Consider the following 26,773-nt stretch of genomic DNA (forward strand, 5'->3'; position numbering starts at 1 on the left):
AAGAGGCCAAGGCCAAACAAGCTGGAGGCAAGAAGCTCAACCCAAAGGAAGGCTATTGTGATTGAAATCATATCCTGGCTCCGTTCACACTGGATTTCTTGTGTCAACACAGCCTGAACCAGCAACACCTCCATGGGCTGGGTAATGTCAAAGTGGTGTCCAAGCTGCAGACTCACAGACACTTCCCAAGGAAAGCAAGCCTGCTTGCTGCCAGTGGGCTTGGATTTGCTAGAGGGGTGTCTGTGCTGCGAAGGAGCTCTTTTAGGGGTCTTACAACCAAAGACTTGGATGGTAGCTACTTGACTGCTGTTAGCTGAGTTAGACTCTTCATATACTGTTTTGAGATACAGAAAGCAAGCTGAAGCTTGAAAAGGTCAGATCTTCTAGTCAAAGAGGTGCTGTGGAAATACTACAGATTTGAAAGTACCTGTTTTAAATTTTTCTAATGCAAACCAAAAAAAAAACCAAAAAAAACCCAAAAATCCCAGACCAGCTTCTCCAAACTCATCTATAGACAGCTCAACCTGCTCAGTGGTTTCAGGATGTATTCAGCACTGCTGTTAGAGTCTGAAGATGACCATCTCTCCTGTTCCCTTTTATGTGCTGCTCATTACTACTCCTCTCTTCCCTGCTCAGTTATTTCACCACCTTTGGCAAACAGCTCTCTCGTCTGTGACTTGTGCCATCTGATACAGACTCCCAGCTCCTTTCCCTCTGCGTAAATCAGTTCCACAGCTGTCTCACTTTCAGCCACGGCTTCAAACATTCCTCTGCCCAGCCGTGCTGCCTGGTGCCTCATTTTTGTAAGGGCTTCATTAGCGAAGAAAGCTTTCTATTTCCTTTCCTGTGCCTCTACACCGTGATTCCCTGCAATTCATACCACCGTGCCACCTGCCCTCCCCTCCGGTTCTCCCTCACAGGGTTTTCATCTGCCAGCCTCTGCGTACCACACCGCACAGGGGGGCTGAAGGGTTTGGCACCCCACTGGCCCAGCCACGCTGCGAGCAGGACAGCTTACCCACGAGGTTCATCTTGGCGCTGTAGCTGCCGAAGTACCTCTCGTCGGTGTTGGGCGTGTGGCACTCGTACTGGCCGGCGTCGCGGTCCTGCAGCTCGGTGATGTGCAGCAGGACGGCGTCCCCCTGCAGCCGCTCCACGAAGATGCCCCGGCTGCGCACACGCTGGGTGTAGATGGCGTAGGGGAAGGAGGGGTCCACGGTGCTGACGATCTGCACCTCCCGCTCGGGGGCCGAGGGCAGGTAGATGGACCACTGGAAGTTCTGCTCCGCCGGGCCCTGGTAGCCGCTCACCTTGCACCACAGGGTGACGTGGGACCCCTCCGTGCGGTAGAGGGGTCCCTCCTGCACCGTCACTTGCCGCTGGGCCAGTGCCATGCCTGTGGGAGAGGAGGAGCCCAGCATTACTGACCAGCAGGCAATCCCCACACCTACTCCCAGATATATCCTCGCCCTTCCATGTCCATGCTGGACAAAGCAAATCCTCACACCCCATTTTACAGCCGGCACATCAGGCTCTGGCACAGCACCCCAGAGTCACATCGCAGAATTCCTGCTGACTCAATGGGAGCATTTTAAAAAACACCCCACGAAAGAAGCAGTAAGGTAAGTATATTAAGGTAATATAAACCCCTTGTTTGGAAGCGATAAGAACCCAGGCGTGAAAGGGCAACGCACCACGTTGTAATAAATCAGAAACTCAATGTGACAGGTCTTTGTTTCCAGTACTTTTACTTTCCAACTCTTATCACCCCATGGGGAGAGCAAGCCAGGGGGCTGCACTCCCTCTCCTCTGGTTCCTGGGCCACCCAACTCCAGTGCCCCAGACACTTGTCCTCCATCAGCAAGAGGCTTCAGCCTCTTCAGCCTGTACCAAATCCCATTCTTTTTCCCCACACCCAGCACACCTTCTCCATGCACTCTTATGCTTGTAAAGGCACACAGAGAAATATCAGGTTCCCAGCACTGCCCTCCCAAGTCTATATGAAAGGTGTGCATTTGGTACATAAGAAAACCAATTAAAGTTCACAGAGGGAGCAGGCACACTACACTAAAGCTCGATGCCCCTGGCTGCTGGAGTCAGGGCTGTACACGCGCACAAGTGTGCAGCACAAAACAAAGACAGCCCCGCAGCACGGGGACTGCGATCCGCTGTATTTTTACACAGATTATGGATGGCTGGCCCTTGGGCTCATGGCACATTACCAGCACAGCCCTCCAGGGGCCAGATAAATTACAGCAATCTATCTTGTTTGTTGCTACATCAAAGGCTCCAGGTCTGGAGACCACGGTGGGTGTTCATCGGTTATTGAGTTACCAGCAGCATGCACACATGGCAAGGCCAATCACCCTGGCTTCTGTGACTGCTTGCTTGCCATCATAAAACAGCAATAAGCCGATTTAAAGCAGGTCCTGCATAATCACGTTTGCAAATTTTATCCTCTCTGTGCGTGTGTATGTTGGGGGTTCCCCCCCTGCTCTCTAATTTTCAATAACAATGCTCAAGTCCAGAAAAGAATTTAAGCTTTCAAAAACTGGCATCTTGCAGGTGAAGAGGTAGCCTTGAATCTGGGCTTTATTGCTTCAATCCCGCCCTCTAAACATCGATGTCCAGAAACGAAGTTTCTCTCCACAGCCAGCCTGGACCGGAGCCAGGAGAGATGGTTCTTAGCAGCTTAAAACAAATTGTGAAAAATGGGTTCAGCACATCCATCAGGGCATGCAGCTGAACAGATGGAGTGCAATTCCAACTATTAACTTGGGCTCAGCTTGCTGCTGCTCCAAATTATGTTTCTTTTTACTCTTTATGAAATAATGTGATTTAAGGGGAGGACGGGGAAAGCTAGCACATTTGAAACAAACAGGGAGAGGAACAACAGAGGCAAACACTCCCCCACTGTTTGCTGTACCAATCTCTTCATCCTGGGGATGTTAGAAAGCTAACACATCTAAGGTGCAGGCAGCCTCTTCTCTCACCCCACAAAGGCCAAGGGACAAAGCAAATACTACGGCCTTTGAAGTGAACTGTTTTCAAAGCAGCAGGAAGGACAAGATCTTTATTACACACCTAAAGACCACTGATAATCCAATTTCTGTATGCACATGTAGCCCTGCTACAGCATAAACATATCCCACAAGCAATGACAATTAAAACTGCACCACAAGGCAAACGTGCAGTGGTAGGAATTAAAAGGTCCACACACAACACTCAATCAGGTATTTCTCAGGTAAGTGCACAACTTGGTTAATCAGGCTTTTAACACGGTGCTGGATTTTTTGCAGTGGCGTTTTCCAGCTATCTAGTTAAAAAATATCATTTTGTCAGAAATGTGTATCTGACTTTCCAAAGTTCACTGGAAGACTGTAACCCTGGGGATCCACAGCACAGATTTTTGGTAGATGTCAAATCTCACCACCCTCATGGCCAGTACTAACATGGGTTTCCTTCTTCCCTTGCCAGTGTTTTTTAGGACCTTCACTGTAACTCTGCCTGCAGTGCTCCTCCAGGTTCTGAAGAGACCCACTTCCTACATTCCTCCTCTTCTATTTCTCTTTGCACTGGATTGCTGCACCTTCCTAAAGCAGCCAAAAGTGAGAGAGTTAAGAGCCAAAGAGCTCCTTGCTTCCTTTTCTGGCTCCAGGAGCCTAGGAATCTGAGGGACAGCAGAAGACAGTGCAGAAAAAAGTCCTGCCCAGCTCCAGCGTGGATAGAAGACAAAACAGTCAGGCTTTTGGTACAACTTGCAGCAGGCTGCTGTCCCAGAGGTGAGACATGAAGGCTCAGAAGTTGGATGAACAGGCTGGATCTCCAGAGGAGCAGGGAGCAGCACATCTGCAGTGCTGCTCCCTGTGCCTGGCTGCAAACTCCTGCTCCAACACAGGTGGGCACAAATGCTTTTCAACACTTTAGAAGAATCCCAAACAGCAGAAGCAGAAATACTTCTCCAAAACTGTTTTAATCAAGAAAGGAAAGAAGAAAAACAATCAGCCTGAGGCAGACATCCAGCAGTACATGTTGTGCTCAGTTACCTTTTGCATGATGTTTGGCATTTTGCAAGCCCTGGGAATTGCTATACCTACGACACACAGTATTAAGAAGAGAACTGCACTTCTTAGTGAGCAAGTGCTCTGATTAACAAAAATAACGTGCCTGAGATCCCATTTAAACCCTTATCATTCCCTCTTGAAGTGAGAGAGGAGCTCACTGCAGGAGGAGCTGTGTGCTCCACACCTTCCCTAGGACACCCAGGAGACACTGATGGTGGCATTTGGCTGGCAGTGCACTGGCACAGCTGGCTTTTAATTGCAAATCCAATATAATTTACTGACAACACAAGGGCTGATAGGGAGGAGATAGCAAGCCAAGTGCTACTTTAAAATTAATAAGAAATTATAGGTTTGTGCATCTGTTTTTTTCCAAAAGACAGCAAATCCCATGCAATAAGGTGGAAGCCATTCCCTGATCCTTATCCCCTACACATCAGGGCTATTGTTGCCAGCCTTTTGAGCTAGGAGCAAGCCAAACAACAGGCAGGCAGCTCTCAGCTTACCCATCTCCCAAGCCTTGGAGGTGCACAGGGGATAAGAGCAGTGGCAAGAGGGGACAGCCAGGGGATTAGACTGAAGCAGCAAGGGACAGTGCAGGACTCAGGAACCTCAGATGCCCAGTCCCTGCACCTGCCCTATGCCAGCTCACCCAGCAGGGCCACTGCAAATATCATGGGAAACAGCTCTGAAAAGCACAGGAAAGGCAAGAGAAAAATGCCATGTCAGAGGCATACAGTCATTCAAGTCTCCCTTGTCACAGCCAGGATGTCAATGCCTCTCCAAGGAAAAAAGGAGCAAGAAAGGAGTGTCAAGCATCCCTGCCAGCCAGCCATCTCCCCAGCAGTGCTGCAGCTCAGCTTCTGAGTACACTGTGTCTTTGCAAAATCTGTACTCTCACAGCAACCTCAGATGGTTTTGGCAAGATCCGACCTTTCCGCGGAGATACACGCGGAGCTCAGGTTTTCCACATGCAACTGGTCGTTTCAGGTGCCTGATTTGAGGTACTTTGAAGTTGCCCCATTTCAGAAAGTGCCAAACATTTACCCTCTGGGAAGGAGGTGGACTTTCAGGTCCCTTTCAGAAGAACAGGCGTGAAAAATTTTAGCTGAGAACATTGACTCAAGGCTTATTGCAAGGGACAGGTGGGTGTAATAAAAGGATGCCTGAGCACACAGAAACTCTGCCACAGCATTGACAGATCAAAAGAATAAATAGAAACTCATGACAGAATGATGAAGAGCCTCTTGCACAAATTTCTCCCCATCTCAGACCATATGGGTTATGTCTGCACCACATCCAAAAGCATTGCAGCAGTTGCACCAAGTTATCTTAGATATCAATAATCACTGCCAGCAGTCATTTAATCTGAAGGAGAAACTTGAGCTCTTATGAGTATTATCCTGGGTCTCTAATCACTAGACAGCAACTAAAAAAGTCTTGATATAGGTATCTTTTTGGTTGGTATAGATATCTTGTATAGGCACCAGGGCTAACAGTGCTGAACACCAACATTGTCTGAGGGGCTATTTCTACCCCTGCAGCTTTACAGCAGATTTCCTTCAATGAGAATCTCTAAAGTACTATTTGTCAATAACTGACAATACTAATCCTAAATTTCCTTTAAAAATTACTTTGTGCCTTTGACTACAGATATTAGACAGAAAACATTTCCAAGGAGATCCCTCTCCCTCTCACAAATACACAGCACACATCTGGGTTCTGTTGTCGCTATTTGTTCAACTTACAGGCGCTCCTCAGAAAGTGTCAAGAGAAGAGCAACAACGATGATAAACACTAGGGAATGGCTTCTTTCTCAGAAATAATGGAGTCTGGAGGAAAAGAAAAGGTGACTGGAAGGGGCTCTGGTAAAGGTTTTTTCACAAATATATATAGCATAGCAAGGATGGTCAAGAATTTGACCCTTTACTGTCTCTTCTAGTTTAAAAATCAAGGGCCAAGAACCAAAAGTGGTTAGATCCATATTTGTAGCGAGGCAGTTTCTGCAGCTGCACACAGCAGACCTTGACAAAAGCAAGGCAACCTGTGGACGCCCTTTGCCAAAGGATACTGTGGGTAAGCAAAATGTTTATGTGGGCCAAAATCTGAGTGGGACAAGCACATGAAAGAGGGCTACTGAACAGGTCTATCACATGAGGTTTGTAAGGCTCCCCAAACAAGTTACAATTGCCCAGCTACCTGCCTACAGCCTTCTGAGGCATGATGCAGAGCAAGGTGCAGGATTTACTCTGCACTGGTACAGTCCTTGTGCCCCTTCCCAGCCCATGTCATTGCAGTCTGGACTCTTCAGCAACGTGGGTCACATCTGGTCTGCACACTATACCTTGGTTATACTATAACAGAAGCCAGAAAAGGTACCATTTCAGCTTCTCTAAGAGCATGACTGCTTCTGCTCTGAGCAACCAAATTGGTTCCCTCAAAACATCCTTAGAACTGAGACGGGAGCTTTTGCTCTATACAGGGAAGGGGAGGGGAGCGTGCATAAATCCTACTTGGCTATGACAAGTTAGCATCTGTGACAGACCACAGGACCTGGCAGAAAGTCCCCAGTAATGAAGACAATTCAGACACAAGTGCTAAAGGGCAGTTATGCTAAAGCATCTAGTTGTGAGCTTGAGAGATACTCTGGGCAAGCTCAACACAAGAGCAGGTGCAAGTGCACCACAGGCTGCGGCCACTGCTGCCCTCCTGCAGATCTGAGGGGCAGGGGAGCTGCAGGAGCCCAGGCTGACCACCTGGCCAGCACTGAGCTCCAATGCACGGGATGGTGCTGTCTAAGGTGAGGCAAGTGCCAGCAGACTTTGTCCTGCTGCTGCCCGGGAGCTGCAGGCTGTGCCATCGCCTCTCCTCAGTGCTCTGACTCCCCTGCCCCAAAGCCCTGCACAGGCCTGTGCTTCCAGTGAATTACTCAGGGATACTTAGCATCCTCTGAGCTCATATTCCCTCTTAACTCAGATTCATTTTTCAGTCTCACTTGCACAGGAGGCTTTCCAGGGGACGGCCCTTCCTCTGTCCCTTCTGTCACCCACGGAGGATGCAGACATCTCTTCCCAAACCCTGCCCATTACTTTAGTCCCTGCTTTTTCTCTGGACTCCACAGCAGGGCTGACACCCACAAAACAGTCATTCATTTCAAGAATGGTCTTCCAAGCTGACCACTGTCCAGCCACTGAGAACACTTCCTCAAGCAACCATAACTTTTTCTGCTATGGGCTGAAGACTGATTAAATCTCTGAGGGAGAATCTGCCCCACCAGGCAACACCAAAGCAGAGACAATCTTTTAGCAACACACACCTGCTATTCTGTGAAGTCTCCTGTTAAGGCACACAACCAAAAATTAGGTTTGAGCTTAATTTTTGCATAAATGAGTCACAGCAGGAACAATCTCCATACACTGCAACCTGCTGCCAGATGGAAAAAAACAATGCTATCAGAACAAAACATGTGGTAAACCCCCACCATTCCCCCAGTACAGTAAAGCCTCATTCTGGGAAAATATAGTGATTTCTTGGTGTATATTTTTTCTCATGCCAGGAGAGCTCAGTGTACTGAAAGGCTGGCTGAAGCCACCTGCAGAACAACTCTGTCCCTATCCTCCATCCTTCTGCTTTAATGTTTAAACGGTGCAACAAAAAGGATGCCTGATCGCCTATCCTCCTCCACTCCTGCCACCATCCCACCACTCCCAGCACGTGGACCATCTTTCCTAAACCAGCCCATAATGCTACTCATTCTTCATTCAAATTCTTCCCACTGCTGTGCCAGCTAAGGATGGCTAAGTGGCGAGGTCAGCCAGGAGCAATTTATACAATAATTGGTATGGAAATATTAGAATCAGTGGGGAAATATCAAAGCATGGGCAAACGAGACAGGAGCCGCCAATGAAGCTCTTTGTTCTTCCAACACCACTGCCTTCCCTCGTCTCACAGCCACTGACTTCCACAGCAGATGTTTACTGTCTTTTAAGAAAAATGTTTTCAATAAATATGAAAGAGATGACATTTCTTTTAATCACCATAGATTGTTGTGGCCTGTGACTAGCTTCCCAAGTTCTGACTGTAAGAGAGGTCTTGTACCTCTGCTATAATTATGCATCCAGTCAGACATCCAACTCCCTCGCCAAGATCAGAGCCATTTTACATCCTTTGGTTCTTCTCAGATCTGGCCCTCATATTGACAGAAGACTTCCTTATTTTCCCCAGTATGGCATTGGTATTCTGCAGATGCACACTGTGAAATGTGATCTGCCCTTGTGATTTCTTCCCCCTCACCTTTTTTAAGCAAACTACATCCTATATGGATGTCACATTCCTCTAATTGCTCCTTCCCTGTTCTACAATTAGCCATGTTAAAATATGCTAGTTTTAACACCACCTTAGAACAGCATATTCTTGAGCCACAGATCAAGGCTGTTGTATTACCACAACCTTTAAACTCCTAAAAATGCTGAAAGGATAAAATGTTAATAAAGATAAAGAATAGGAAAAGGATAAAGAATAAACGTTTTCCACGTCGGACACTGCGAAGACAAGAAACTATATGCTTGAACTTTAAAAGTCGAGATTCAGGCTGGTCATGGGAGCTTGCTAAATGCTCCATTTCCCAGAAGCTAGGAAAGTGAGGCACCAGAGAGACTGCTCTGTGAGACTGAGGCATCTCACACTATAGCTTCCCCTAACAGACACTTGCTTTCTTCGAGGATACAATAAGGCAGAGATGAACCTGCCCCAGGGGATGCATGACACAAGATCTCCCTGCTCTTACAGTTCTATCATTCTCCATCATCCCACCAGAAAGTATATTTAAAGTTACTTTGCTGCACAGAAGCCTGAAACTACTCTTTAATCTAGTATAGCTTTACTTTGAAAAGTCAAAGTACTCAGCATCCAGAAGCCAGCCAGACATGCCTGTGGTCAGAAAAAAGAGCAATACCTATAATAACCAAAGGGAGGAGGATGGCTGGGCAGTTCTTCTGCACACAGATCCCTGTGCTCTGAAGCTCATGGTGCTCAGCCTCCTTACTTCACAAGGGCTTTGAAGCACTTGGTGGCACAAGATGTACCTGGATGTAAAAGGTAACAACACATGCTGGTGCACGAGGGACAGGCTGAGCTGGCTGCCCTGCTGGTTCAGATCCATAATGGTAAATGACTGTTGGGGACCCAAATATCTTTGTGCAAACACACCTCCCGCTTATTGCAGTTCCATTATTTTCCTGCAAAGATGCTGAGAAAAAACAATCCCTTATAGCCTGCAATCCTTGTATTCACCAAAGTTTTGACTAACCCCACAGAACGCCGTCTCTTTTCTCTACCTAAAGTAGAGCTTGTCCTGTGAATCATTTAATCAACTATTTCTCTTCCTCCAAGGTCAGCACACGACCTTTGCAGCCCTTTCCCATCACCCAGATCAGCGTGTTCTTCACACACAGTACCACTGCTCCCCTTATCATTATGGGAAGAACACGCCAGCAGAAGCTCCCTGGCAGATTATGCTTATATTGGGAGTATGCAGGCAGCAAGTGTTGGATTGCCCACGCAGTACTTCTAACTTGCACTGCTCCTCGTGCCTTATCCTTAGGAGTTTCTTCTGCCTCACAGCCCACTGAATACCTGCCCTACTGACTTGTACCACTGCTGTTGGTTCCAGGTCTGGTTAAGCACTACAATACAAAGCAGCATTTGCAGTGGCCTGCTGGAATGCCCAAGGCAATGCCTACTTTTATGTTTTCCAATGAAAAGCAGTGATGGCTTCATCAGTACATTCCCAGCCTGAGTTCTGAAGCTGTCACCACAGGTACTCCCTGTAAGATTTAGTGCAGACCTGCACAAAGTCTCCTAAGATTCCTATGTGTGCTTTTTCTTCTGTTCTTGTAGCTCTTAAAATACATGTAAGGACACACCATTTACCCTGGTGTCTCTAGTACTGCTCCCAGACCTCTAAAAGGTTCAGCATTGCCATTTTAGTACCAAAGCTATGAAGCACCAACACTATGAAGCATTTTGGACTGCTCAGCCCTTGGCTGGTATGTGCTCCCAGCCCATCAAGAGGAGGAGGTAAAATGAAATTGTTCTGAGCATCAAAGCTAGGCAGGAAATCTCTGACATAGTTCATTTTGCCCTCCAGCCCCTGTATTTCTTTTTATTATCCTTCTTTAGTCTTCAAGTCCTACATGTTCAACGTCCAGGGTCACTCAAAGAATTGTCAAACATTATTCCCTGTGCTATCACTCACTCTCAGACAATAAGAAACTTCATTTTGTTTCACAGTCAATAACGTTTTAATGTCACTTCTTTTTTTCATTTTCCTGCATGCTCTGCAATCCCTTCCAATATTAAAAAATAGAATGAATGTCCCTATTATTGCTGTAATTCACCTCATAACATCCCAGATGCTTAAATACTCTCCCAGGAGAAAAGAGTGTACAGTCCCAAATCTCACCTTCACATTATCCTTGCCAAAAGGAAACAGCATTTTACTACCCAGGCTTTCATTAAAGGAATTCCCTCTCTTTCATGAGATCTCTTAAAATACCTCTGATGCATGGAGAGCCTGGTTTCTTACCTTCCCTCAAATTTATTTTTCCTAAAGAAAAACAAAGCTTCTTCCTCTCTTTATTTAAAACACAGGGAGGAAGGACAGACATACAAATGCCTCCCTCTATCTCCAAAGAGAAACACCAGTGTTTTGGCCAACCTTTCCATACTCCTTGAAGTTGCTTATTTGGTTTCCTGCCCTTCCCCTTGCTCCAAGTGACTCCAGATTTTCCATTACTTTGGTAAGGACAACCAGCTCAGTACCCTAATTTTTCTTTATAACCTTTACTTGCATCTTGTTCTTCTGGGCAGGGCTAAAGCATCTCCTTTTCAACCTCTAAACTGGAAGCCTCAGGCAGCCATTTATTAATTGCTTAACCCAGAATTGATTACCTTGTGGAGAGAGAAACTTAACAACAATCTGTTAAATATTGACAGGCTGGAAGAGCTGATGACAAACTGCCCTGCTGCAGATTCCTTCCTCTCTCCCAGAGCACAGCATTCCTCCAGCACTTCAGCTGTATCCCTAAGCACGGGGTCTGCACCTGCTCCCCACCTCATTTAGAGCACCCAGCTCTGTAAAAATAACACTAAAAAAAAGTCTAAAATGTAATATCTAGAAAAGAATGCAATCCCTCTTCCTTTTGGGATGCTAAAGAAACTTCTGTGCTCCTCAGTCATGACCATTAGCACGAGAGAACATTCAATTTGCAAGGCAAAGCTGCCATCTCGTATTTCTTCAGCAGAAAGAGCTTTCAGATAAACAGCAAACTGACTTATTCCCAAAGTCAAGTGTACTGGCTAAAATCATGTATTTTTCCAAGATGGTTTTCCCACCCTACCAATAAAGGATCACAGGAATATGAAGTATAGCCATACAGCAGCAGCTTTTTTCCATTTCCTCCCCACAAATTAATCTGGATTCTTCCCTGTTCACTAAGCAGCAGCAAGATGCTGCCTCTCAAAACTTCTGTGATTCAGTCAGACAGCATCCCTGAAAGACAGATAAAGATCCAGGGAGATTCTTCAGCTACCTGCTATCTTTTATTGCTAATTAAGATGTTAGAACTCCTTGTCTGCATACACTGTAATTTATTAGTTTGACGTGCCACACAGACTATCAGCAGTTGTCACCAAACTACCAAAGCTCTCATTTCAAATGGGAGGACAGGAGCTTTCTGGCATTTGGAAAGGAAAACAGAACAAAACAAAACAAAACAAGGGATGCAGAAGCATTTATGTTACTATTTTTCCCAGGGTGGGAGGGAGAAAGGTACAATCATTCCTTCTAAGCAGAGTAATATTATCAGTGAGTAAGAAGGACAACCATGTAGTCCTCCTCCCTGAGGAGGAACAAACCCATGTACCAGGGGAACTGATCAGCTGGAAAGCACAGGAAAACACCTTTTTATACTAAACAAACAAAACCAACACACAACAGCAAGGGGTAACTGCACATTGAGACAGGCTCCACAAGAGATTGTGGAGTCTCCACCCTGGAGATATTCAAAGTCACCTGGACATGATCTCGAGCAACCTGCAAGGGGCTTGGACCAGATGATCTCCAAAGGTCCCCTCCACCTTCCACTATTCTGTGAAGGACTCTCCAAAACGACTGCATTTTCACCACTGCTGTAGACTCACCTTAACTCAACACCAAGCACCTACACAGAGCAACCTCACTGCACCAGCTACAGAGAAAAGGTGGTAGAAACACCCTCATCCCAGGAGATTCAGTTTAAAAATGTGGCTTCACAATGCAGTTAAGCTGATCTAGGTACCAGCTGCCACAGCAAAAAAGCAGTCTTGCTTTCCCACTCACTTTATTCCTGGCAAAACACTCACACTCCTCTCCCCATGCTTGACCTCTACATGAGCTGAAAAAAGAATGACCCAAGGAAGGAGTTTTCACTCAGAGAGCAGAACACCTTTTTCTTTGGGGGACAGGGGCAAACAGCCCTTTTTATTAGCAGCTGGGATATTGCACCAGCTCAGCCACATGCTGTGAGACAGCACCTTCAGCCAGCCAGCAGAAGGGTCAGGAGAGGGCAGGGAAGGAGAGCAGGGCAGAGTGTGAGGAAGTGCCAAGGTCTGTCTCTGCTGGGAAGCCCTGTGGGCAGGTCTCTAGCAGGCCTTCTGCAAAGGCAGCAAGTGAAGAAGTGCTGCAGGTGCTCGCTGCAGCTTACTCCCCATCACACAGAGTAAAAGATAAAGGTTCCAAGCCACCACTTTCAGCAAACAACCCTAAGAGCAGGAGATTTAATGAAGCCTAGCTTCCCTTGCCTTCAGGAGAAAGAGGACTAATGACTGCAAGCTCCAGGAGCTGCTCCTACAGCTGGCACAGTCATTTGGAGGCACTGCTGAAGCCCTTAAAGAAAAGGGTCTCCTTCAGTCCCCTGTCACTGCCCTGACTCAGCTACCCACTCTTCACAAGGCTTGCAGGAACTCGTTCATTTCCAAGCTCTCTGGGCCTGTCTGATTTGTGTAAAATTGGCCAAAGGGCTTCCAGGTTATCTGGAAAGGGGTGGCAGAGGCAGCATGATCAGATAAACCCTCTTTCTCTGAGAATCCAGCCTGAGGAAACACAGCGAGAGGCAGAGGCTGGGAATCAAAACCACAGAGGGAAGAGGCACTAAAAAGAAAAGGTAGAACAAGGCTAAGAAGGGCTTTAAAAGGGAAGACACACATTTTGCATTTGGCACAGCAGAGGAGAAGGAACTAATTTGAGAGTAGAGGGGAGGCAGCAGACAACAAAAAACCTGAAGGAATTTCAGAGGCAGAGATGGATTGGAAATGCTGCAGCTTACACTCCTTGAGCAGAAAGACCCAGGTACGTGCACATGCATGTAACTAAGCACCAGAGACAGAGGTTAAATTTTTGAATTGAACAGAAATATGAGCCTGTAACATCAGCAGAGAGAGGCCACTCCAGTTTTTATGAGTGGACAAAATTACAGAGAGGCAGGGATAGTAGGAAAATCTGGACAGGGTCATAGGATAGAACCCTTGTAGCCACACAAAAACACCCTGAAGCTGCTATACAGGGTAAACTCATGAGGTCATAAGAAAAGCTCTGTCAGAGGCAGGAAAAGACAAAGAAGACAAAACTTAGAGGAAATCTCCCCAGGAAGAGACCAAAACTGTTTAGTGCAAGGTCAATTACAAAGTCAAGAAAGGTAACATTTGATCACAACCCAGATGTAGAGCAGTGGGGGCTATTAAGAAAGCCCTTGCGAAGTAAATCACAGAGACAGACTAAACTGGCAGAGAGCTGGGAGGCAAAAGCTCCAGACAGAGCATCCCTTGGGGCTTGCAGAGGACACAGCAGCTGCTGGAGGAGGAGGGGATAAAGCAGCTTTGCATCGAAGGAGAGAGGCTATGAGTAGGAAAACAAATAGAGACAAGGGAAAATGAGTTGGGACCCATCAGACAAGCAAAAAGATTAGAAATTCTACCTTTGTGAAAAGCATGGAGAAGGAAAGCAGGACAGAGAAAACCAACAGGTAAAGACATACCATAATTTGTACACCAGTTCTCTTCATAAAGTTGCTACAGTTTGAGAAGCAAATCTGAGGGTGGAGAAGGGGCTATCCAAGCTTGAGGGGGAATACCACCATCAGCTTTCAGTGAAACAAAAATTAAGAGTTTACGAGGGACAAGGTGGAGGGGGAAGAGGCCAAGCTCTGAGATGGGGAGGTCAGTGTGGTCAGAGGACTCATGCCAGCCTCATGCCACTGCACAACAGCAGGAGCAGAAGCAGCAGATGGTGGGGCTGGAGATGGGAGAGAGGGCAGAAAAGGTGTCCTGGGGATGGGGGGGAGATGCCACTGCAGTGTAAACAGCTATGGGGCAGAAAAACTGATAAAGAGGAGTATAGGAAAATCCAAATCCAGGGTGCACAAAAAAAGCAGCAAGCAGGGGAGGAGAAAAACAGAAAGACCCTGAAGGGGAAGAGCAGTCCTGACTGAAAATCGAGACATGGAAAAAGGCTGGCTGGCAAGCCAAGTACCTCGTTATGGCATAGGTGATGCAGGCACAGGGAGGAATGACTCTGGACTAACCAACAGCATCTGCTGAACAACAGGGGCCCCAGCCCTCAGCACCAAGACAGGAACTACACACGAGAGACACAACACAGAAAGGGACGTGACCTTAACGACTGCGAGTCTCATTTGATGTATGGAGTCTGGGAAAAGCTGCAAGTTGGATTTTTTCAGGATTACAGAATCGGCAACACCACACCTCGGGCACCGGTCCAAACGCCCTCCTGCCTCCCAGAGCAATGTGCCTCGGCATCCACGAGATGAGATGGGGCAGCACGGCCCCAGAGATGCTCCAAATGCGGTACCCCCTGACTTCAGCAAGAGCAGACTTGCCACTTTGTAGGGCTGCAGGCCTATCTTGAAGGTCTGAAAGAAAGCAGAGTCCCAGCTTCTTGACACAGACGATGTGTCTGAGGGTGACTAAACAGCATTTGTCACTGAACAAGGAGACCTTTCCTAATCAACTGAGAAAAGGAAGGCTGGGGGATGAGGTAAATCTTTCCTCCACTGATACACCACTCTGAGCATCCTCCTGCCTGTGATCCCCAATGAGCAGACGTATGCAGAAGTTTTCATCTTCAGCTACTTACTTAGCAAAGCCTAGTCCCCTCTGATCAGGGAGTTAAGGAAAGGCTTACACAGCTACCAGGGAGGGAGGGTTTTATTTATCTGATTTCAACATGCCCAAGTTATCAGACTCTAGAGGAATTCAATTAATGAGAATAAAACTCTTGTTTGATGCAAGTCTGGAAGGGTGCAGCGGGTTGTTTTTTTTCTGTAAATAGCTGCACCCCAGAGATTTTACACTGATTATGAGCCTTAACAGCGACCGACTGATGCAAGCTGAGCAGATTCAGCAGCTGCAGCGAAACACCACAGGCGCTCCAGGTCTGACACAGCTGGAGGAGACAGCACAATGACAGGGAGAAGGGAGGGCTGCAGAGCCAGGAGGCTGGGAGTGCAATCCCAGGGGAGCTGCTGAGCCATCCCCCTCCTCACCTCACAGCAGCAGCAGACTGGTGGTGAGGGCTGGCACGGGTTGCACCCACCAGCACAGCTTTCTGAGCACCTGCCTGCAGCAGCTGTGAAATGTCACTTCCCAAGATGAAGGCAAAATTAGATGTCCTGCACAGCCTCATGAGGCAAGGCTTGGGCACCACAGGCACTTGGCTGCTCCTGGTCAATGTCCCAAAGGACACAGAAGCCAGTGCCATGCCCAAGCCAGGCTGTCCCTGGCTGGGAAGGTGCCCCCACACCCACAGAGCTCCCTGCCAGACCCTGAGACCTGGCATTTGGTCAGGGCTTCCCTCCACCACAGCATCCCCTGGGGAGGGGGAAGCATGACCCGTGGGGGCAGCAGGGACAAGGGGACCTGGCACACACTGCCTCAGATTCCCTTCTCAGGACGGGCCACTCCTGGTAAAGGCACCAAGCTGTCACCACCGGGGACAGAGCTCCTGCCCCTCCTGGCTGTCCCCACTGGCTCTGCCCAGCCATGGCCACCCAGTGAAGGGGCACAAATGGGGCACAGCCTGTCTCCCCAGGGGCTCCAGCAGTGCCAAGGGTCAGCCCCAATGTTTTACATGTGGTCACACCTGGGCTGGGGGTGGCCTCCAGCACTGTGAAAGAGAGGGAAAGAAAGAATTCTAATGGCAATAAAGGCTTTGGAGAATTTTACTCAGATAATCCTCTCCTAAGGTTGGCCAGCTGGCTTTAAAGGGAACAGACGGAGGAACATTGCAAATCACTGAACCGATGGGAACCAAACACAGGGCGCAAAACTCTTCTCATACGAACGCTTCTTTTTAAATCCTGCCATGAAGATAAGCACAGCTCCCAACACTGCTCCCAGGCGGTGCCAGTCCTAGGAGATTTACCCAATGTTTATTCAACGCACATTTCTCCAAAACCCACTCAGTACATCCAGCCAGGAAACCGAACAAACATCCATAATTTCCTTTGACACCTCCTAGCTACACTGTTCTGACAAAAGCAACCAGAGCCATCCAGTACCACTGCATGCCAAAAAAACAACAACAAAAGAAAAAAAAAAAAAAGAAAAAAGAAAGAAAAAAAAGAAAAAACCAAAGAATCCCTGTTTCCTTACTAAACCCCTTCAACACAGAGAGCCAGCAAGAGGGAGAAATCACAGGCCAAACCAGCCAGAGTCCATTAGCTGGTTAGGACAGCACCAATAATAATTCCTGGCTGTATACTTGGGAAAGACATGTAGGTGTTTCTGTAGTCTACTTACACAGAAACCTCAGGAACTCTCCCCTCTCTTCCCTAAGGGAGATTCAAGACATTTGAGGTTTAACAGCTGCAACAAACAGCGTCCTCTTACTAGAGAAAATATTCAGGAACAAGATAACAAGAGACATGGTTACTGAAACAGGATGAAAACATGGAAAAAGCCTCTGGGGTCTCTAAGTGCTGCCCTAATGACTGCACACTGCTACTCAGAAAAATCTGAATTCAAGTACACAGCTCTCATCACCACTTACAGATCAAATAGGAATGGCAAGATGCAAATCTTGCTGCCTGCAAAAGGGGTAATCTAAGACACCATTTGTGAGCAGCCTGCTAGCAGTGCCACAGCCCCTGCAAACACAAAGAAATAAAAACCTGTAAATGCCCTTGATCTTGCATTCATTCCCCAGTAGATTACTGTGCTGAACCCAAACATCACCACTTTAACGTCTAGAGCAGTTGAGGGCACAGTTATTATTACACATGAAATAGCAAGGGTATACATTCACTATTCAAATTTGATTGGAGACATGGCAGATGGGTTAAAAAGATGAGTTGGAAGGAAAATAATGCCAGCTATTCTCTTTAAAATAGTTTTAAGACCAGTATCTTATTTATTTCAAAGCCAAGAGGTAAAGCAATTCTATAAAGCAAACTCAAAATTAGCAGATATATTTTCCCTTTACACTAGAAAAGAATGCAGATGCTAAACCTATTATATAGACAGTGAAGTGTCATCAGAGCAAAGAAGGCAAAAATAGCGAAGTTATCTGTAAGATGACTAAGCAAATGGATTTTCAAAAATATGCTTTCAAATACGACACCCTTTTCTTAGAGCTGCATACATCCGTTTAGCTTTGTTAATTTCTCAATTCTTTCTTTTGATAATTTATTTTTAGCCTCCCACTAGCATACTTCCCCAGAAGCCTCACTTCACCCTACCCACACTCAAGATTCGCATCCACATACGGAGGATGATTTAGAAAATGCTGCTGATCACCCCAGTAACTATGGAGAATCTCTGCTGCAGCACTTTTAAGATCACGTACATGCATTTCTTTTACATCTGTCCATCCACCGGAAAACTGGATTCCTGCTGTCTCCCACCCTCATTTCTACATCCTCTTCATCATCCCCACCCATCTCAGGGGTCTTCACAACTCCACTGGTACCTTCCAGGCCTGATCAACCCTCCTTTCTCATGTGACCCTTGCTCCCATCATTTTTGCAGGTAAGAAACAGCCCACCTCTTTCCCAGGCCACCACCAGTGCCAGGAGGAGAAGGCTGCTTGATGCCATCTCAGGGAGGAACAGCAGTGGTTAGAGGAACGTGAACAGCAGAGCTGGGTGCTGCTCCTGCAGCTGGAGTGGGGGCCACATTCCCCAGCACATCTCTTGAGCACACGTGCTGCCAGCAGCCAGGTTTAGAGGCTGCTGCTGTCAGTTATGGTCATGCTCCTCTGCACATCTCCCTCTTCCACCAACACCCAGATATCTCTGTAAGGAAAATTACCCTTTCCTCAGATTACATCTCTTCAGGGACTTAGCTGGCACCCACACAACTGCAGCCTCTGGTAATCTACATTTCTGAGGTAACAGCAGGACTTGGTGCTTGGCCAAGCCTCCCACTGAGTCATTTTTCTGCCACGCCAAAGCCCTGCATATGGCTCTCCTCTGACACTGCCTCATGGAGGGATGGGTACCCTAAAGAGGGTGATGAAACCCTGCAATGGGCTGCCCAGGGAGGCGATGGAGTCAGCACCCCTGAGGGGGTCTAAGTGCCACTGGACACGGCACTCAGTGCCATGGGCTGGTTGACAGGGTGGTGGTCAGTCACAGGTTGGACTTGACAACCTCAGAGGGCTTTTCCGGCCTAATTGATTCTGTGTTTGTGAGGCAGCTCCTGCTGCCTGCCCTGTCTGCTGCCAGGAGCCCAATCCTCAACCTCCAAGAGCCAAGCACAAAGCTCTGGGATCCCCTTCCCAGCAAGCGGGCTTCCAAGGCTCAAACCCATTACACTGAGATCATTAGGATGCTTTCAGTAATGTATCCCAGTGGATCTGCTAGAGCAGCTATTAGGCATTTGACACACAGCAAATCCTTCCTCACATTCACCTCTCTCCTCCTCCCCAAACCCTCCCCCAAAACGAGCCAGCCCAAAAATCCAAGGGGATCCAGATGAGAGCCAGAAGAAGGGTGACAACAGCTTAACAGGGGCAGGCTTGTGAGAAGAGGTGACAGACCTCTTTGAGATCAGCCCCTCACCTCCCCTACCCTACCCCATGCTCCTCAGGGCAGTCTCAGATAGCTTTCCCCACCGTTCCAGAAGGAAACAAACCTCCTTCCCCATCACACATTTGCAGCCTCATTCTTCCCTGCAAGGACTGAAAGAAAAAGAAACACAAATAGCCCAAACACCAGAGCCAGGGACAAATCAGAATAACCAATGAGTAAGAGCTGCCCTTCCTCTGCTTGGCAGCCACGGGGTAGCATCTGCAGAGGGACCCCGCAGGCACAACTGGACAATCCAAGAGGAGTGGATGAGGTGTAAGTGCAGCAGAAAATAGGAAATAAAAACAAAAACTAGACATCTCAGGCAAGACTTATACATATAAAAGAACCAAAGCAAGGTTCCTCTATGCTCTAATGATGATGGCAGTGTCTGAGAGATCACCCCCAAGTAAGCAAGGGGTAAAAAGCAACGTGAGATGAGAAAAGCATGTTTTGATACCTATATATGAAGATGAGCAGGTAGATTTACACCCTCCTTGTAGCCCTTTGGACTCTGGACAACTTTTGCCCCTCTGCAGCAGAGGTATCTGAGGCTGGACTCTGAGTTCTACTCAGAGGAAAGGCACCTGAGGCTGAATCTTGTTCAAGTCCAACTCATTTACAGCAGAAAGGAGTAAGTGCTTGGCAAACTTCAAGCATTTGGCAGCTACACACTCTAGATTAGATTTAACTGCCAACTAGCTCATGGCATGGGACTGATTAGACGTAACAGCTCCACAGGTGCCAGCGACCCAGAGATTAACTGTGCTGCTCTAACACTGATGGCTGGGATGAATCACAGCCAGACACATGGGCTGTGCCCCACGAGCCTAATGGGGCGGCAAGAAGAGCTCTCATTCACGTAGGATGGGCAAGAGAGCTTGTGCAGGTAAGTAACACCACAGAGCTCCAAGTAAAAATCAATTTTCTTCTTTTTCTAACACCAAGAGAAATCAATCAGGCCGTAACAATCTCTTCCACGTATAAGGAAAAAAGCAGCCTGTTTGCTTACAGGCAGCAAGTGAGACCTCAGCCCTAATGCTGCGTATCTCCTCCCCAAAAGATCCCATGATACTTTTTAAGCCACTCTCTCAGCAGCCAAGAACAGAGACAGAGCGACTTGCCTACAATTACAAGTCAGAAGAAAGCACTGGAATTTGCACGCTGTGACTCCTGCTGTAGGTGCCAGGTAACACTGCAGGCATAAAGGTCAAACCCTTCAGCAGGAGCTCTCAAGATATTGTCTGCAGGCCACAAGCAGGCAGCAGAAAGCTGGGAGATGGCACAGTGCCAGCCCAGTTCCTCTTGGTGTCTTGGTATCCTTGCTTGGAAAGCGCCTTAGCACCTGGCAGGGTGGATCAGCACTCATCCCCCACAAGACAGCAAACATCCCTCCTCTGTAATGGGATTAGACAGCAGAGCAGGAAAACGGGATACGGGAACCTCCAGGAGAGGAAAGCAAAGCTTGATAGCGTATTCAGGAAGGTGGAAGAAGCTGAGGGCCAAAGACTGTATGAGAGGGGAAGGAGCAGAAAGCACTGAGTCAGGGAGATGAGATGAAATGATACGGTGAGAGGGGGCAGAGCACTTTGAAAGCACACCGGAGATAAACGCATTCAGATCATTGCTCAGAACAGAATAAATATTAGTAAGTACTATAATTACCTCGAAGACTTTACAAAGCTGTAAGAAGAAATATGACTAGAAGTGAGGCTGGCACACAGATGCTTGTTGGGAAGCTCCTATTTCAAGCTATCAAGAAGGAACCAACAAGGCCTGACACCCAGGTTGGTAATTTCAGCTTGGCAGCCAGCCAGAGCCCTTTGGCTGGATCCTAGGTACTGGGTAACTCGAGTTAATAAGTGCCAGATTCCAGCAGTATGATTTTCCAGAGTATTGAGCTTCTGGATGACTTCTGGCAACAAACAACTGCCTTCTCATACTCATACTCAAGGTCCAGCTTCCCTTTCAGAGAGATTCGGAGGAACCTGGGCAGATTCCTATGTTCACGGTGCTGATGCTGAATGGGGACAAAATGATTAATCCAAGAAGAAAAAAGCCCAATTAATCTAAGCAGACAAATCTTAATAACCTTGCTGTCATGAGAGATCAGAGCTCTTCTTTCCCAAAGAAACAACCAAAAATTCTGCTACGTTGGGGCTCAGTATCTCATCTTCAAGCCTCCATTTCTCCACAAGCTTCAGAAACCACCCATTTCACAGCAGCCTGGGTCAGTGCCGGGCTCCTCTCAAACACAGAATAGACATTTAGCACTACAGACTCTGTTGAAAAATTGATCTACCTCACCCCCTGCTCCCATCTCCCTTTGGCAAGCTTATCAACTTCCACACAAAGCCCAAAAGCCATAAAAGTGACAGTAGGCCTCAGGCAGACACATCAGGAATGCAATGTGGGAAGAACAACAAAAAAAACCACCCCAAAAATCCCCCAGACGCATCATCATTCCCTGTTATTCCCCTTGTAATCATAATGACTTCAGGAGGGAGTTTTTGCTCCCTTGCAAAAAAATTTTGGGCAACTTTAGTTGCTGGGAAGCAAAACTAACAGCTTCTGTGAGCAGAGTAGGGAATACCAGGCAAATTACAGCAATTCCAGACTCATGCCACTAGTTAAAAACCCCCCAAAACTTAGCAGTGCCACAACAGCTATCAAAAATCACATCCAAACACACCATGAGCTGTTTTGCAAAGGGCAGAGAAACAATATCAAAACAGCAAAGCAAACAACTGGATTAGTGAAATTCTTGACAGTGCTAATGGCTGTGCAGCTGCCCCAGATGCTCCTCTGGATCACAACTGGGACAACTTGTCACCAGAAATTGCGCTGGAATCTCCTTATTCCTGCACTTCAGCGGCAACCTCATCCCCTCCTGACCAGCAAAGTCTTAAATCTGCCAAAATCAGAAGAGACAGGAGAAGCGCTAGATGATTTTCCAAGTCCCAGATGGAATCAATATCTTGTTTGGAAAGAAGTCAGCTAAGAGGAGTGTAAGTACACTGCTCAGGAACAAGACAAATACGGGCAGATCCTCAGTATCTGAGTTTCTTTTGTACTCAGGAGCCTTTGACACTTGAAAAGCTATGGGCATGCTGTTAGGCCTGGCGTTTGGCAAGACCCATCCTTCAGAGCCTGTTCTCCCCTATCTTTCTTACCAGCTGGGTTCTTCACCTTCCTTCTCCTCCTAATGCTTTCCCTGGGCTCATCTCTCTTACAGCCTGGAGAAGAGAAGGCTCCAGGGAAAGATCACTGCAGCCTTTCAGTACTCAAAGGGGACTTATAAAAAAGATGGAGAACAACTTTATAGACGGCCAGACAGTGATAGGGGGAAGAGTTTTAAATGAAAAAAAGGGGAGATTTAGATCAGAAGTTAGGAGGAAGTTCTTTATTCAGAGGGTGCTGAGGAACTGGAACAGGCTGCCTAGAGAAGCTGTGGATGCCCCATCCCTGGAAGTGCTCAAGACCAGGTTAGATGGGCCCTGAGCAACCTGGTGTAATGGGTAGCATCTCTACTCATGGCAAGGAGGGGGTGTGGAACTAGATAGTCTTTAAGGTCCCTTCCAACCCAAATCATTCCATCAGTCTGTGATCTTTTTCCCACTCCTCCACTTTACAGCGCACCACCTCTTCCCTCCCTGCGGATCATTGCCCAGTAAGAGCTGTAAATAGACCTAGAAACACCAAGGAGCTACAAGAGCAAAATCAGGAAAGAGGAGCCATAGGAGGGTTCAGGCAGCGGTTTCAGCCAGGAACTACAGATTAAACACTAAGCAGGACAGAGCAGGCAGCCTCTGTCAGGGGCTGGAACACCTAAGAGAGTGGCTGGATCAAACACTGGGCTCACTGGGGGGCTGAGTGGTCACACATCCTTGGACCCACAGTAATGATGCCCTGGGACATGGAGCAGGCACACCCCAGCAAGCTGGGTAACCCAGACAGACAAACGTGCCCTGCAGCCACCTGCCTCCACAGCACCCCCTTCCCTTGGGATCCCACAAACATCTGCAGCACCACGTGAAAAACAGATCTGCTTTCATGCCAGACACACACACACACGGTCCCTCTATGTATTTACCGGGTTTGCCAAGCTAGCTTTGAGATCAATCAAGTCCCTCCAACTGGTCCTCATGTGAGCACCCTGACCTGCACCCTCCCCTGCCTGCCAGGAAGGAACAGGAACAGACAGGAACCAGGCTGGAACATCTCCTTTCATGAGCATCTCTGCTTTCTGGCATTTGTTTAAGTAGTGTGCAGCAATGGTACAAGTCCTGAGTGTCAAAGCCTCTCCCTTTCCAAGAAGAGCTTCCTATCACTTAGCTGAGATGGTCTGGTTTTGTACCCATGTCCAATTACTTCCTGAAATGTGTCTTTAGCAACAGTCAGAAAGGCAAGGCTTCCTCTTGTCTCATTGCCACTTGCTAATTAAACCTAACAAGAAAAAGCTTACTGGCTTCCATCATTTGAAACATGTTCCTGATGGAGACAGAGTGAGCAACAGGTTAGAGCTGGATATGACAAAGATGCACAGAGACACCCCAGACCCACTGAAGGCAGCTGCAAACTCAATTTCTTAGCTTTGCAATGTGATCAAACCCAGTTTTGTCAGGAAAGGCTCCATTTTAGGCTCTCCATGGCTGATAAGAAACAGATGCTAAACGTCTCCTAACAATTTAACACAGAGAACTATTCCTTAAGAAGATTTTATACAACTAGGAAAGAAATACCAATATAAAAATGGAGTCAAAACCCATTTAGCAGGTTATCATAAAGAAGTATTTAGGAACTTCAAAGCCAGAGGCAAATCACAATACAGCAGTTTTCCAGACACTGGCTGGAGGGCCTAAACGCCCTTGATACCTTGACAAGTCAAATCATGAGCTGAAGAACCCTAGCAATAATAAGAAAACCCTATTGTGCTCAAAAACCTTCCCCTTCCTTTCAGGTGACTTTCCCGGTGCTTTAAGTTCCTGGGCAGGAATCCTGCAGATTGCTAACTATCAGACAGCTAAGAGCACACTTCCAGGTTATAGCACTCTGATTCACCCAAGGTAAACCAATGAAAACACCTCTGGCTTCAAACTACACTGTATAACCTTTAAATCAATGACAGAACCCATGACCGATTTTATATGGATAAGAAAGAAACCAAGAAAGACCAAAAGAAAAAAACTTTGTTTTTTTTTTTCAAAAAAGGCAATTTCCTGATTAAAAAAACAACTCAACAAGCCTCTCAACACTGAAGTGGTGTTCTCCCTATAACCCTCTCTCTCCTACCTCCTTCCCTGTGGTCTGCAGCACTGTTTATTTTGCCTTTCACTTTGTATAATGGGTCTGGTAGAAGTGTCCTAAGTACCCATTCGATTTGCAATAAAAAACTGCCTTAATAAAGACATCTAACTTGACGGAAGGTCAGCTAAAAGACAACAATTCGCATAAACCAAAACCTCCTGTGTAAATAAACAGGATCTGCAGGAGCCTCAGGATGTCAGACAGTCTGGCCAGGATGGCAGGGAGGGAGAGATGAAGAATTGCATCTGGGGATGCGCAGGAGCGGAGCCTGCCAGCCCGGCTCCGACGGCTGCAGCAGTGTCCCACCTGAGGGACACCCAGAGAGCCACCACAGCCCCACACAGGCAGGAGGCAATGGCCAGAGCCATCTGCAGAGCTTTCCCCACGTAAAGCAGAGTCACAGCCCACCCCAGCGCACTCGGACAGGGAATTGGCTCTGAGAACGGAGCTTGCGGCGGAGGACTTGGGGCAGACGCAGATGGAGAAAGCGCGATCTTGGCCAGTGCCGCTAACAATGCATCGAGGAGCAGATGAGGCGCCAGCAACGTTCCCGGGCCTCGAGCTGTGGTAAACAAAAACAACCCCAAACCCCCTGTGTGCAAACACCCACTACGCTGTTTTCTCCGTATGTTCCCCTCCAGCCACGCAGTCCTCGGGTCCACTGCACCTAGACCCGAATGTCAGCCTCCGGCCCCCGCAGCCTGTGTGCCTGGGCAGGCAGCAGAAGAGCAGGAGGGTGCAGGAGCAGAACTCTTGAGCATCAGCCAACTGCACACTGCTGTTTCCCAGCCAGCAGCCCTTCCCCTCTGGGAGACAGGCCGGGAAGATCATCCCTTCGCTCTCCAAGAGTCACCCCGGCATGGGTATTTCACTCCAACATGCCCTTTGCGAGTGAGCTGCGGTTTCGAGACCTTACGCATGCTCTGCTCCCCTCTAGGAATCGCAAATAAATCACCAATTACTATGCATGAATAGAGAGAGGAAGAGGGTAATGAGTCTATGTACATATATACATATGCAATGTTTGAACACAAAGAGCAGTAAATTGCATTCACAGGTGGTATTCTGGAGACTGCAAGAGACTCAAAAGCAGAACTATTCATAAACCAGTCACTGACATGAATGAGTTCAGCGTTCCCCAGAAGCCTATTGTGTTCCCTATATATTACACTATAAATATGAGGAGTATCAGACTTTGCATCCCTGCAAAAAAAAAAAAAAAAAAGGAGGTAAATCTTGCAAGTACACATGGGATTAGCACTGGCTGGCACAAGTATTAATGGTCTCATTGCTGCATGAGGATTATTTACAGCACTTGCTCTATTTTCCCATTTTGTACTTGCTGTGATGAAGTGCCACTTGTTTAAAGAACCCTGTAACAAACACGGCAGCAAGAAGGGGGGAAAAAACAGCAGAGATCTACAAATGTTACACCCACATGCCAGATGTGGGTTTTCAGACCCTGGTTTCACAGTTACTTGGATTTTGGTAGGTAGTTAACACTTGATATATTATATTAAATCACCCACCATCTCTTTCCAGAACCACAATTCCTCCTTCAGTGATTTTAATGAGTTTGCAGAAGGCGAAGGGAAGAATGAGTTGCATTTCTTTTTCTGCATATTTGACCTATAGTATCTTATCCCCATATTCTAGAATTAACATTACTTGTTTGGGATGCAGCAGCCCTTTTCTTGTCAGTCCCATTTACATTACAGAACGTGCATTTTTACTCAACCAAGTCAAATTACGTCTCAGTTTTACAAGGGGCAAGCTAAAGCACTTCTGTGTGACTTGTGGCTTTGAGGCACTGTCACACATCCCCAGCTTTATTAAAACTGGCAGCTGGGCAGACGCAGACCAAGCGGCTACAGAAGTCCAGGTGAAAAGAAGATAAAGTAACTCCAGGCACACACGTGGCACACATCCTACCCTTAAAAACAGCCTCACATTCACCACAGGGAGGCCAGCACGATCTTTTTACCCACTAGATATGCCCATGGGATTTGGGGACCACTGAAAAGCAACCGATCCTCCGAAGCGGCAGATGACAGCAGCTCGTCCCCCGGGGAGGACCAAGGCAGGTTAGAGCCAGTTTTAGGTCAAACACAGAAAGGTAATTCCTGCAAGCACGGGGTCAGGGTGGCCTCAGCAGCGGGCAGGGCTCCGGGTGAGCATCAGCATGGGGTGTGGAGCACAGGGCTGGCAGGTCCTGGGGTGGGGTGCCCTGGGCAGGAGGAGGGATGCCCTGAGCAGGAGTAGGAGGGGTGTCCTGGGCAGGAG

General features: G+C 47.4%; 1 protein-coding gene across 2 annotated transcripts in view; it reads right to left on the bottom strand.

Annotated features, from left to right (window-relative positions):
* The window catches only part of IGSF3 (immunoglobulin superfamily member 3), a 93,390-nt gene that overhangs the window by 64,090 nt on the left and 2,527 nt on the right, over positions 1-26,773 (bottom strand). For both annotated transcript variants that reach the window (XM_015639768.3, XM_015639754.3), the window contains exon 2: positions 1,019-1,396. In XM_015639768.3, coding sequence (XP_015495254.1) covers positions 1,019-1,396 — 378 coding nt within the window. The remainder of the gene's footprint in view (positions 1-1,018; positions 1,397-26,773) is intronic.

This window comes from Parus major, chromosome 1, assembly GCF_001522545.3.
Source record: "Parus major isolate Abel chromosome 1, Parus_major1.1, whole genome shotgun sequence".
Taxonomy (NCBI): domain Eukaryota; kingdom Metazoa; phylum Chordata; class Aves; order Passeriformes; family Paridae; genus Parus; species Parus major.